The following is a 15,003-nucleotide window of genomic DNA, read 5'->3' as shown; positions in this document are numbered from 1 at the left end:
TTGAGAATATACCTTTCAATTTTTCAGTGCCCTGCACCACTTCACTCAATGCCTCCAAAAGGGCCAGATCCTCCAGTGGACTCCCTTCCTTGAGGCTGTGCTTCTTCCGTTCCGCTTTGCGCCGATTCTTAGATGATCTCCTGTTAGAAATTAGAGATGTTTTAAAAGGGGCTCTCCTTGTGCTGAACAGATTAAAATGAATGTAACTATTGGCCACCAACTTTCTGGGAAACCAGAGTATATACAGATGGTATTTGTATTTTGGGGAAAATGGTGAAGGTGTTAAAATGATACATAAAAATTAAATTGGGAGAGAAAAGGCAGGAAGTAATAAGGAAAACCCTAAAAAGTGATGCCTGGCCTTGAAGTTTTGATTAAAATACAGAATAAAATCGGATTTCATCTGATAATAAGAGGTGGAAAAATGAAAAGAACAACAAACAGCTTCAATTTTGTAGCAAAAACCAAATAAGTTTAAAGGCAACAAAATTAAGTTGAAGTAAGATAACAGACATACCAGATTGGAATTTGAATATCATAAAATATATATGAATCCCACATTCTCTCCTGCCTCAGAGGTCTTTCATTATGCCATTTGTTTTGTCTGGGACTCTCACCCCAACTCTCAAAGCCCATTTCTAGGTGGCTTTCTTGCAGTTTCTGATTGCACCACACAACCTCACAGGTCTCCATTCTGAATTCCTAAAGCACAATTTGGTTTAAATATATAATCTTGCATTGTTTTGTTTCCCAAGGTAGAGTACAAACTCTTATAACTCACATCTCCTTAAAAGGTTTTGGTAACATCCACTACAACTAGCTCGATTATACTTCTGACCAGTTGAATTTTGAATTGAAGAAGTGTGAAATCTTTTTTCTTTATAATCTTTATATTTTTCTCAGTGCCTACACATTATAGTCACTTAATATTTCTTAAATGAATAAAGTTAGATGTCATATATAAATTGAGTACCCAGTGTAAGTGCCATGTGGGTGATGGGCAAACACATAGGCCACGAAGCTGCAGCAGAAAACATTTCAAAGCTGATTCTAATCTCTTAGACATGCTGGGAAGGTCCTTGCACAGCTTCCACAGGGCCTTGAAGAACGTCCTCCCCCTCCTGCTGCACTGTCCTGTTGGAAAACTGACCTATTTACTTGTACTTTCTCCATATACCCAGGGCACGGTCAATGTGCTAAATAAACATGATACATACGCTGATATTCTGGAGTTACTGTGGGAATATTTGCCACTCATGTCACTGCCACTCATGACACTGCTAGTTTCAGAGAAGAGATCTGACTCTTGACCGTGGGGTGCCTCATCATCTAGAAGAGAAGAACCAGACAGAATGAAAACTACCTGAAAATGAGGGTTTACCTTCAGTGGGGTAAGGGAACTACAGTTAACCAGGTCATATCTAAGGACATATGAAAACTAATACAAAGTTGACCTCAAAATGAAATAAGATAATAAATACAGTTTTATTACTGTAAACTAGTACTTTACCAAACTTTATTCTTTTTACATAAAACATTTTTATTTATTTATTTAGCTAGCTAGCTAGCTGCGCCGGGTCTTAGTTGTCACACGTGGGATCTTTGTTGCCGTGTGCAATATCTTCGTTGTGGCATGTGGGATCTAGTTCCCTGACCAGGGATCGAACCTGGGCCCCCTGCGTTGGAAGTGCAGAGTCTTAACCACTGGACCACCAGGCAAGTCTTTTTTTTTTTTTTTTTAAAAGCACAGGAACTTCTGGAAATGAGGAGATCACTGTGTAAATACAGTAGTCCACTGCTGTGGTTGGGGTGTGGAGAGAATGTTTGGCAGAGCTCTACCTGTTGGCACCTGGTCCTGCCCCCAAGCTCTCCCCAGTACCCACAACAAAGACCCTCACAGACCCTCAGAGGCCTCGGACTTCCACTTGGCACAGTAATCACACTGCGGGAGGGAGAGTGAGCAGCTAAGACAAAGTGCGATGCTGCCCCTCACCACCCCCCAAGCGTCGGTGTCTTCAGGCGGGCACTCACCCAGATGCACCTGCTGTGCTTGCTCCTTGAGCTCTCGCACCACCAACAGACGTGCTTTATGGCGACTGAATGTGGCTGTCTGAGAGTCCAGAAACGCCATATAATTTTTCTGGGCTAAGGGTGCAGATGGAAAATAATTTGAGCACGTTTAAACAAAGGGATAAAACTAGAGTGGGGGGGTTAGTGAGGGAGTTGGAGCTTAACAAAGAAAAGAAGTTACCAGGTTTTTCAAGCAAGAATTTTTTCTTTAATGAGAAGTAACCAGCATTGCTATAGGAGAAAGAACTAGAGATTGAGATTCTAGATCTTAAAGTTCATCAACATCATCCTAGAATACTCTCTACCACTAAACTTACAAAATCACCTGAACAAAAGACTTGGTATCTAACCCAAGAGAAGACTAGTAAATAAAAGGAGTGCACAGGAAGCTGTTAACAAAAATAGGAGGAAAGTCGCTGAAATGCTTCTTAAACATATAAGTATTAGGTCTTTGTAGATGAACTGTCAGCACTTTTTCTCGGTTCTAATTAGTGGAGAAAAATCAAGTAAGAGTGGGCTAGATGGATTGTTATAGGGCCAGGAAGGATGCTTCCAGTATCCAGTTAGGAGTACCTAAAGTGAATGATACACAAAGAACCCTCCCAGTTTTAAGTAGGACAGGGTAGTAGAGAGCAGGCAGGGTAAGAATATGAATACATGTTAATGTCAAAAAGGCCAGACATTACTTACAGGGTAGACTGTGCAGAGCTTAAAATCAACCTCTACTCCCAAAGACTTTTATAAGTCAAACTGATGTCCTTCTTTTGCACTTTGCTTTTAAGGGATACAGTGAACACCAGAGTATTCTAGAACTGATAAAACTCATCTGTTATCGAGGAACCATCTGCAAAGGTTCTTCTTTTTATTATTATTATTATTTTTTTGGCTGCACCACACAGCACGCAGGATCTTAGTTCCCCGACCAGGGATCAAACCCGTGCCCCCTGCAGTGGAAGCGCGGAGTCTTAACCACTGGATCACCAGGGAATCCCTTCTTATTTTTAAAAAATTTTTGTTTTGAAAAAGTTTCAGACCTACTTAAAGGTTGCAGTAATTCAATGTACATACATGTACCCTTCACTTAGATTTATCAATTATTAACATTTTGCCATATTTTTGGCTTCCTCTGTTTCTACACACACACACACACACACACAACTTATTTTTGTGGAACCCTTTGAGAGGAAGTTGCAGATATGATTCTTCCCTCTTAAATACTTCAGCATCTCTAAGAATCAGGATATCATCTATATAACCACAATACAATTATTAAATGCAGGAAATTAACCATTTGATACAATATTATCTAATATACAGTTCATATTTGAGTTTACCAACTATTCCCAAAGATTCTTAATTGTATCTTATCACAGGTTTTTAGCATTCAAATAAGTTATGTGCTACTATTTAGCAACTTAGCATATTTAAAAACCATGGTCAGAAGTAAATTTCACACCCAGTGGAGAACTCTGATTGACTCGATATAATGAGTCCTTTCATCACTGACATGATTAAAGGATGTAATAGCACCGGCAGTACCCTCCCGTCTCCCTCTCCCCCCACAGTTCTATACTTCCAAATCAGGAATTCTATCTAAAATGTAACCCTCACCTTCTAAAATGGAAGGCTTTACGTTGGTTTCTATAATATCTGGTCTGTTATATTTGTGTACCTAAAAAAAAAAATACAACAATTTTAGGCAGGAAAACTTCAAATCACTGGAAAGTTAAGATACTTGGAAATGGATCACTTTCAGAGGTGACAGGATATTTTCCAGAGGAGTAGGCCTCCTATAAGGTAGCCAATGAAAACTCAATTCATTTCAGTAAAAATTAGTAATATTTCACATTTAGAGGACTGATTCCAAACATCAAGAATAAATTTTTAAAATGGTTTTAAAAGCACTGCTTATCCTTAGACCAGGAACCTGAACTATTTCTAACAAATTTCAGTAGCTCAGAAGACAAGGGACTCCGGCTGACACTGTCTCCCCTGTGCAGGCTCTTGCTCTGCTTAGCACTTCATGCAGGGAGGAGTTTTGAAGTCCTCTTACCAGTCTCAGAGCTTCTTCCCAGGCAGCTCCTTCTAACAGCAGCAGCACAGCTTCTTCATAATCCTGACAGGGGAACATCAAGGAAGGTAACAGGCTAATGGAGCAAGTGTGTTAGATGCCACCATAATAAACTGCAAAACTGCCCACAGAGCTGCCTCTCTCTGCCTTTCCAGCCTATCACTCACAGTCCCAGTTGGTGGGACTAGCCTAGAGTACATGCTCGATAAATACTGATGCAAGAGACAAAGGAGGGGTGTCAATTCTGGAAATGATCACAAAGCACAAGGTAAGCATCACCTCTCTACATTCCTGAGCATCAAAACCACGAGAGAGACTGTTAGAAATGCCCATTTCCCCAGGTGCACCTCCAAATCTGATTCCGGAGGTTTAGGTGGGCTCCTGAATTGACAAGTGCACACTCTGAAAAAATGGCAGACTAGAATAGGAATCTTCTAAACCATTTTTTCTTTTTTAATGTTTATTTTTTTCTTTTTATTTTGAACAACTTCAAACCTACAAAAAACTGATAAATGAGTGTAATAAACACCTGCATACCCTACAGTCTTTAACCATTTGTGATGCTTATACCCTTACCACTAAATACTTTTGATCATGTACCCCAATACATAATTACTTAATGTACTTAAAAAGCATATAAAACAAAACACGTTTTTAAAAGATGAAATATATGAGACAACTGGCTGGGTTTCTTCAAGTAATCTCTGTCATTAAAAGGGGGGTGTATACATTAGATAAAAGGGATTTAAAGGACTTAACAAAATGCAATACATGTCCCTAAACTGGAATCTAATTTGATCGATCTACTGTAAACAATTTTGGAATACTGAGGGAACTTAAATTGTAATTATTAGATGAATTAAAATGTGTCAATATGGAGAGATGAAGATCATAACCAAACACACCAAATTTACAAACAGAACAAACAGCATAATTTCATTTTGGTTAAAAATACGTGTATGTGTGTGGAGAGAGGGGGTGGGGAAGAGAAAGGAGAGAGAAAACTCTAGAAAGAAAACAGGAAGTGCTTATAATAGCAATTTCTGAGTGGTAGGAATGAGATGTTTTTATTTTCTTGTATTTGCTTTCAGCACTTTAAACAATCTATAATACATATATACTACTTTAAATAGGTTATTTTTATTAAAAAGATTAATTAAACATTTTCTTCCCAGACCCCAAAGGATCCTTGCAGGCCTATACCACATGTCCCAGAGAAACATGGTAGGATGTGTTTTGCTTGACTGGCAATGTGTGAGTGTGTGTGTTTTATTGAGATCAAATTCACATTAACATACACTGAATGGTTTTAAAGTGTATAATTCGATGGTGTTTACTACATCACAATGTTGGTAACCACAAGCTCTCCCTACTTTCAAAATTTTTTTATCATCACATAAAAACACTCCATATCCATTAACCAATCCCTCCTTATTTCCCACTCCTCTCACCCCCTGGTAACTTCTAACCTGCTTTCTGTCTCTGGATTTGCCTAATCTGGATATATTGTAAAAAAGGAACCATACAATAGGTGACTTTTTGTGTCTGACTTATTTCACTTAGCATATGTTTTTAAGATTCGTCCAAGTTGTACCATCTACCAGTTCTTTGTTCCTTTCTTTCCTCTTATTTTTTTTGATTGTAGTAAAATTTAATATAAAATTTACCCTTTTAACCATTTACTGTACAGTTCGGTGGCATTAAGCGAATTCACACTGTTGTGAAACCATCACCACCATCAGTCTCCAAAACTTTTTTTATCTTGCAAAACTGAAATTCTATATCCATTGAACAGTAAATCCCCATGTTCCCCTACCCCCAGCCTCTAGCAACCATCATTATACTTTCTGTCCAGATGAATTTGACTACTCTAGTTACTTCATGTAAGTAGAATCATATAATATTTGTCCTTTTATGTGACTTATTTCACTCAGCATAATGTTTTCAAGTTTCATCTAAGTTGTAGCATGCATCAAGTTTTCATTCTTTTTTATGACTGAATAATATCCTGTGTGTGTGTGTGTGTCTGTCTGTCTGTCTGTCTGTGCATGTGTGCATATATCACAATTTATTTATCCGTTCATCTGTCATTGATGGACATTTGGGTTGTTTCCACCTTTTGGCTATTATAATGCTCTATAAATATAAACATTTGTGTACAAGTTCCTTTGTGGACATATGTTTCCATTTCTCTTGAGTATATATTTAGGGGTGGAACTGCTGAATCATATGGTAATATTATGCTTAACCTTTTGAGGAACCACCAAACTCTTTTCCATAGCAGCTGCACCATTTTACATTCCCACTAGCAATATACAAGGGTTCCTATTTCTCCACATCTTTGACAACACTTATTTTTCATTCTTTTGATTAAAACAATTCTAGTGGGTATGAAGTGATAGCTCACTGTGGTTTTGATTTGCATTTCCTTAATGAACAATGATGTTGAACATCTCTTCATGTGGTTAATGGCCATCTGTATATCTTCTTTGGAGAAATACCTATTCAAGTCTTTTGGCCATTTCAAACAAAATGAGTTGTTTGTCCTTTTGTTCTTGAGTTGTAAGAGTTCTTTATATATTCTGGACATAACAAGGAAACTATAAAACAATATTCCTTGTGAACAAGCACAAAAGCCTCAAGTAAACTTTTGACTCCACCAATATAGGTCATACATTATGACCAAGTTGGGTTTAACTCAGGGATGCAAGATTGGTTTAACATTCAAAAGTCAATGCAGAGGAGTGATCAAGATGGTGGAGTAGTAGGACATGAAGCTCACCCCCTCCCACAAATATATCAGAAATACACATACATGTGGAACAATTCTCACAGAATATCTACCAAACGCTGGCAGAGGACCTCAGACCTCTGAAAGAGCAAGAAAATCTCCATGTAACTGGGTAGGACGAAAGAAAAAAAAAGAGAGAAAGGAATCGGGACAGGACCTGGGCCCTTGGGAGGGATCTGTGAAAGAGGAAAGGTTCCTGTACCCCGGGAAGTCCCCTCACCAGTGGGGAGATTAGCTGGGACAGAGGGGGAGCTTTGGAGCCTGGGAGGAGAACGCAGCAACTGGTTTGCAGCAGCTAGAATGGAGAGACAAACAGTGCCACCGCCCTGCACTCCCCAGCCTAAGACGCATGTCCTCTGGTATGGGCGGGGGCTGGGTGTGGAAACTCGAGCTTCAGAGATCACACCCAGGTAGACGACTGGGGTGGGCTGCACGCAAACAGCCTGAAGGGGCTAGAGTCTGGTGCAACCGCAACTGAGAGTGTACGCGGAGGAAACCTAGGCTACTTTAGAGGCCAGGTGCCATTGTGTGGGCAGTGCGTGAGGGGAGGGGCAGGACCTGCCACTACAGCCTTTTTCCCTGCAGGAGCTCTCAGGCAGCAGAACACCGCCTACATGAGCTCCAGGAGCAGTCACGAGCCATGGCTGCCCTCTGGGCTTTAGGAGTAATCACCAGCTGCCACCACCACCCTTCTGGACTCCAGGAGTGGTCGTGAGCCGCCTCTACTCCCATCGCATGCTCCAGGGGTGCGCATGATCTGCCAGCGCCACCGAGAACCCCAGGACCAGGCACTAGCTCCCATATCTGCACACCCCCTATCAAGGGGATGATGGCCAGCACATGCTGAGGAAAGAGGCTACAGGTATCTGTAAAAAAACAGCCCTCGTGGGACTTTCCTGGTGGTCCAGTGGTTAAGAATCTGCCTTCCAATGCAGGGGATGTAGGTTCGATCCCTGGTCGGGGAACTAAGATCCCACATGCCACGGGACAACTAAGCCTGCATGCTCTGTAGCCCGCGTGCCACGACTAGAGAGAAGCCCATGTGCCGCAATGAGAGATCCCGCATGCCGCAACAAAGATCCCACGTGCCACAACTAAGACCTGACATAGCCAAATAAACAAATAAAAATATAAAAAAACAGCCCTCGCACCAAAAATATTAAACCCACACAAGATACACAGGGACGGACCCACATATAAATAGCTCTCCAAGACAACAGTAGCTAACTGTTTCTCCTAAACTCACGGAATAAGAGAATTATAAGTAAAATGAAGAAGCAGAGGAACCACTCACAGTTAAAAGACCAAGAGAATTCCCCTGAAAGAACAAACAGACCTCTTCAGTCAAATAGACACCAATTTCAAAAAGGAGATAATGAAAATACTGAAAGAATTAAGGAAGGCTATTGACAGAAATGCAGAGTACTGTAAAAAAAAAAGGAACTAGAAACTATAAAGTGTAACCAAGAAAAATTCGAAAACTCATTTGCTGAGATGACAACTGAACTAAAAGCAATGAACAGCAGAATAAATAATGCACAAGAACAAATAAGTGACCTAGAAGATATCAATAGAATAATGGAAATCACCCAATCAGGACAGCAGACAGAAAGGCAAATTAAAAAAAAAAAGAAAATGAAAGCAATATAAGAGACCTATGGGATAATATAAAGCATGCCAATGGGGATCGAAAATGTATTTGAAGAAATTATGGCTGAAAACTTCCCAAACATAAAGAAGGAAACATACCCAGGTATAGGAAACACAGAGGGTCCCAAACAAGGTAAGCCCAAATAGACCTACACCAAGACATATTATAATACAAGTAGCAAAAGTTAAAGAGAGGATTCTAAAAGCAGCAAGAGAAAAACAAAGAGTTAATTACAAGGGGACCCCCATAAGGCTATCAGCTGATTTCTCTACAGAAATGTTGCCAAGGCCACACTGGAGGGGCAAGATATATTCAAAGTCCTGAAAGGGAAAAATCTGCAACCTACGATACCCTAACCAGCAAGATTATCATTTAGAATAGAAGGAAAGATAAAGAATTTCTCAGACAAGCAGAAACTAAAAGAATACAGCAATACTAAACCTATCCTAAAGGAAATATTGAAAGGTCTTCTCTAAATAGAAAAGAAGTAAGAATATATAAGAAACAGAAAATCACAATTGGAAAGCAAATCACCTAAATAAGACAGTACAGAGATTTAAAAACAAAAAATTAGGGCTTCCCTGGTGGCGCAGTGGTTGAGAATCTGCCTGCCAATGCAGGGGACACGGGTTCGAGCCCTGGTCTGGGAAGATCCCACATGCCGCGGAGCAACTAGGCCCGTGAGCCACAACTACTGAGCCTGTGTATCTGGAGCCTGTGCTCCGCAACAAGAGAGGCCGCGACACTGAGAGGCCCGCGCACCGTGATGAAGAGTGGCCCACGCACCGCGATGAAGAGTGGCCCCCGCCCGCCACAACTAGAGAAAGCCCTCGCACAGAAACGAAGACCCAACAAAGCCATAAATAAATAAATAAATTAATTAATTAATTAAAAAATTTCTGTGAAAGTGATGATAACCACAATAAACAGCAAAAGGATGAACATGAAGATGTGAGAGAAGACATCAAAATCATAAAATGTGGGGGAGGAGAGTAAGAAAATGTAGATTTTTTTTTTTCATTTCCTAGAATGTGTTTGAGTCTATATGACTAGCAGTCTAAGGCAAGCAGATACAGGATGGGGTTAACATAGTGGAAAAACAGGGTAACCAGAAATCAAACACATACAATAGATTAAAAAAACCAAAAAGAACATAAGTATAATACAAAAGAAAATCATCGAACCACAAAAGATAAAAAGAAAAGGGGACAAAGAACAAATATAAAATCAACAGGAAAACAAGGTTAAAAAGGCAATTAATACATATCTATCAATAATTACCTTAAATGTCAATGGACTAAATGCTCAAATCAAAAGACACAGAGTGGCAGATTGAATTAAAAAAACGAGCCTACAATACCTGCCTACAAGAGACCCACTTTAGGGCAAAGAACACACAGAGATTGAAAGTGAGGGGATGGAAAAAGATATTTCATGCAAATGGAAATGACAAGAAAAGTGGGAGTCACAACACTCATATCAGACAAAATGGACTTTAAAACAAAGTCCATAAAGAAGGATAAAGACAGACACTATATAAGGATAAAGACAGACACTATATAATGATAAAAAGATCAACACAAGAAGAGGATTTTACACTCGTCAACATATATTCACCTAATATAGGAGCACCCAAATACACAAAACAAATACTAACAGACATAAAGGGAGAAATTGACAGGAATACAATAATAGTAGGAGACTTTAACACCCCACTCACATCAGTGGACAGATCTTCTAGACAGCAAATCAATAAGGCAACAGAGATCCTAAATGATACAATAGAACAGTTAGACTTAATTGATATTTTCAGGACATTACATCCAAAAAAACCCATAATACACATTCTTTTCAAGTGCACATTAAACATTCTCTAGGATTGACAACATACTAGGGCACAAAACAAGCCTCAACAAATTTCAGAGTATAGATGTTATCTCAAGGATCTTTTCTGACCACAATGGCATGAAACTAGAAATCAACCACAGAAAAAGAAATGAGAAACAAAATAATTACATGAAGACTAAACAACATGCTACTAAAAAACCAACAGGTCAATGATGAAATCAAAGAGGAAATTTAAAAATACCTTGCAACAAATGACAATGAAAACACAACCATACAAAATCTATGGGATGCAGCAAAACCAGTTCTTAGAGGGAAGTTCATAGTGATACAGGCCTTACTCAAAAAACCAGAAAAATCTCAAATAAACAACCTAACCAACCACTTAAAATAATTACAAAAAGAAGAACAAATAAAACATGAAGTCAGTAGAAGGAAGGAATTAATAAAAATCAGGGAGGAAATAAAGATTTAAAAAACAATAGAAAAAAATCAATAAAACAAAGAGCTTGTTCTTTTAAAGGGTAAACAAGATTGACAAGCCTCTGGCAAGACTCACAAAGAAGAAAAGAGAGAGAACCCGAATAAACAAAATAAGAAATGAAAAAGGAGACATGACAACTGATACTGCACAAGTACAAAAAACCATAAGGGAATACTATGAACAATTATATGCCAACAAATCGACAACCCAGAAGAAATGGACAAGTTTCTAGAAACACAGAACCCACCAAAACTGAATCAAGAAGAAACAGATAATTTGAAAAACCAATCACTAGAGGTGAAATACAATCTGTAATAAAAAAAACTCCCTACAAACAAAAGTCCAGGACCAGATGGCTTCACAGGTGAATTCTACCAAACATAAAATGAAGAACTTATACCGATCCTTCTCAAACTCTTCCAAAAAACTGAAGAGTGGGGAACACTCTCAAAGACATTCTATGAAGTTACCATCATCCTGATACCAAAACTGGACAAAGACACCACCAAAAAAGAAAATTTCAGGTCAATATCTTTGATGAATACAGAGGCAGAAATTCTCAACAAAGTGTTAGCAAACTGAATCCAACAACACGTAAAAAAGATCATACACCATGACCAAGTGAGATTCATCCCAAGTTCCCATGGATGGTTCAACGTACGCAAATCAATCAATGTGATACACCACATCAACAAAAGGCAAGACAAAAAACCACATGACCATCTCAATAGATGCAGAAAAAGCATCAGACAAAATTCAACATCCATTCATGTTAAAACCCCTTTCCAAAGTGGGTATAGAGGGAACATATCTCAACATAATAAAAGCTATTTATGACAAACCCACAGGCAATATAATACTCAATGGTGAAAAGCTGAAAGGCTTCCTGCTAAAATCTGGAACTAGACAAGGATGCCCACTCACACCACTTCTATTCACCATAGTACTGAAAGGCCTAACCAGAGCAATCAGACAAAAAGAAATAAAAGATATCCAAATTGGAAGGGAAGAGGTAAAATTGTATGCAGATAACACGATCCTATATATAGAAAACCCTAAATACACCCCACAAAAACTACTAGAACTGATAAATGAATTCAGCAAGGTAGCAGGATACAACATTAACATACAAAAATGTATGTAAAAAAACAATACCTTTCAAAATCACAGCCCCCAAAATAAAATACTTCGGAATAAACCTGACCAAGGAGGTGAAAGACTTATATGCTAAGAACTATAAAACATTAAGAAAGGGCTTCCCTGGTGGCACAGTGGTTGAGAGTCTGCCTGCCAATGCAGGGGACACGGGTTCGAGCCCTGGTCTGGGAAGATCCCACATGCCGCAGAGCAACTGGGCCCGTGAGCCACAACTACTGAGCCTGCGCGTCTGGAGCCTGTGCTCCGCAACAAGAGAGGCCACGATAGTGAGAGGCCCGCACACCGTGATGAAGAGTGGCCCCCACTTGCTGTAACTAGAGAAAGCCCTCGCACAGAAATGAAGACCCAACACAGCCATAAATAAATAAATAAATAAATGGATCATCACGTTTAAAAAAAAAAAAATTAAGAAAGATAATTGAAGATGACTCAAAGATACGGAAAGAAATCCCATGCTCTTGGATTGAAAGAATTAATATTGTTAAAATGGCCATACTACTGAAAGCAGTCTACAGATTTAATGCAATCCCTATCAAATGACCCATGACATTTTTCACAGAACTACAACAAATAATTGTAAAATCTATATGGAACCACAAAAGACCCAGAATTGCCGAAGCAATCCTGAGGAAAAAGAACAAAGCAGGAGGTATAACCTTCCCAGACTTCAGACATACTACAGAGCTACAGAAATCAAACCAGTATGGTATTGGCACAAAAACAAATGGATCAATGGAACAGAACAGATAGCCCAGAAATAAATACACACAACTACTGTCAATTAATCTTCGACAAAAAACTCAAGATATGACACCATAAAACTCCTAGAAGAGATCCCAGGCAAAACATTCTCTGACATAAATGTTTTCTTAGGTCAGTCTTCCAAGGCAATGGAAATAAAACAAATAAAAACAAAATAAACAAAAATAAACAAATGGGACCTTGTCAAACTTACAAGCTTTTGCACAGCAAAGGAAACCCTAAACAAAACGAAAAAACAACCTATGGAATGGCAGAAAATATTTGCAAATGATGCGATGGACAAGGGCTTAATTTCCAAAATATACAAACAGCTCATACAACTCAACAACAAAAAAACAAACAACCCAATCAAAAAATGGGCAGAAGACATAAACAGACATTTCTATAAAGAATACATATGGATGGCCAATAGGCACATGGAAAGATGCTCAACATCATTCATTATTAGAGAAATGCAAATCAAAACTACAATGAGGTACCACCTCACACAGGTCAGAATGGCCATCATTAAAAACTGTAAAATAACAAATGCTGGAGAGCATGTGGAGAAAAGGGAACCCTCCTACACCACTGGTGGGAATGTAAGTTGGTGCGGCTGCTATGGAAAACAGTATGGAGGTTCCTCAGAAAACTAAAAATAGAATTACCATATAAGCCAGCAATCCCACTCCTCGGCATATATCCAGACAAAACTGTAATCCAAAAAGATACATGTACCCCTATGTTCATAGCAGCACTATTCACAATAGCCAGGACATGGAAACAGTCTTAATGTCCATCATCAACTGATGAATGGATAAAGAAGATGTGGTACATATATACAATGGAATGCTACTCAGCCATATAAAAGAACAATGGTATTTGCAGCAACAAGAGATCATCAGACTAAGAAAGTCAGAAAGAGAAAGACAAATACCACATGATGTCACTTATATGTGGAGTCTAAAATATGACACAAATGAACCTATGTACGAAACAGAAACAGACTCTCATAGAGAACAGACTTATTTCCAAGGGGGAAGAGGGTGGGGGAGGGATGGAGTGGGAGGTTGGGGTGAGCAGATGTAAGCTATCATATATGGAATGGATAAACAACAAGGTCCTACTGTATAGCCCAGAGAAGTATATATTCAGTATCCTATGATAAACCATAATGGAAAATAATATATAAAAACGAATGTATATGTATGTACAGCCGAATCACTTTGCTGTATAGCAGAAATTAACACAACATTGTAAATAAACTATTATCCTTCAATTAAAAAAAAGAAAACATCAATACAATTCACCCTATCACTGGTCTAAAAACAAAACAGAAAACACCTTAGTTTAAGAGGCAATCAGCAAAATTCAATACCCGTTCATGATAAAAACTCTCAGAACCAGAAATAAAAGGGAATTTCCTCAACACAAGTGGGCTAGGATTGGCAAATTCTTTCTATAAAAGGCTAGAGAGTTAATATTTTAGGCTTTCTGGGACTTTCTTCCAGACTGTCTCTGTCACAACTCTTCAACTCTGTGGTTTTAAGTGCAAAAGCAGCCACAGACAATGGGTAAACAAATGGTGGGGCTATGCCAATAAAACTTTATTTACAAAACAGGTGGCCAACGAGATTTGGCCCACAGGCTATAGTTTGCCAACTCCAACAACAGCCCTCCCAGTTTCTCACACCTATTAAACTCCCAAAAAAGCTAGCAAACATCACACTTAGGGTGAAAGACTGAATTTCTCCAGCTAATATCACTCACTGTACACAAGGCCAAGAGTTAAAAACTCTATAGGGATCCATACTTAGGGAGATTCCTACACTTTTGTGAGTTTTTACCTCCAGGAGCCCTACCAGAACTTCTCACGGTGACTACGTACTTCTAGCAGGGGCAAGGGAAAAGCAGACATTTGAAAATACTGATCTTCTTAACAAGACCTGCACTCAAATGATTTTGGCAGAGCCTAATCGAAGTAGGTTTTACCAGGGCCTAACCAATGTGGAGGCAGGGAAATACCCAACTCCAGCCCCCTCTAACCTTCCTGTCCTACCTAAGGAGTGAAAAAAAACTGAGAAGCACTGGTGAAGTTCACAGTTGAGGTACATGCTCACTTAAAAGACTGCCAGCTAATCACAGGACTACAGAACACTTCTCCTACCCAACCCCCAGCCTCATCACCATAT

At 39.1% G+C, this 15,003-nt stretch overlaps 1 protein-coding gene across 3 annotated transcripts in view; it reads right to left on the bottom strand.

Annotated features, from left to right (window-relative positions):
* ELP1 (elongator acetyltransferase complex subunit 1) overlaps nt 1–15,003 on the bottom strand; it is a 62,978-nt gene that overhangs the window by 7,688 nt on the left and 40,287 nt on the right. For all 3 annotated transcript variants that reach the window (XM_036856733.1, XM_036856734.1, XM_036856735.1), the window contains 5 exons: nt 4,124–4,186; nt 3,682–3,742; nt 2,032–2,145; nt 1,218–1,329; nt 13–140 (listed from right to left, as the gene is read on the bottom strand). In XM_036856733.1, coding sequence (XP_036712628.1) covers nt 13–140; nt 1,218–1,329; nt 2,032–2,145; nt 3,682–3,742; nt 4,124–4,186 — 478 coding nt within the window. The remainder of the gene's footprint in view (nt 1–12; nt 141–1,217; nt 1,330–2,031; nt 2,146–3,681; nt 3,743–4,123; nt 4,187–15,003) is intronic.

This window comes from Balaenoptera musculus, chromosome 6 (genome assembly GCF_009873245.2).
Source record: "Balaenoptera musculus isolate JJ_BM4_2016_0621 chromosome 6, mBalMus1.pri.v3, whole genome shotgun sequence".
Lineage (NCBI taxonomy): Eukaryota > Metazoa > Chordata > Mammalia > Artiodactyla > Balaenopteridae > Balaenoptera > Balaenoptera musculus.
The sequence above is the reverse complement of the archived record's forward strand: the minus strand, read 5'-3'. Positions and strand labels throughout refer to the sequence as shown.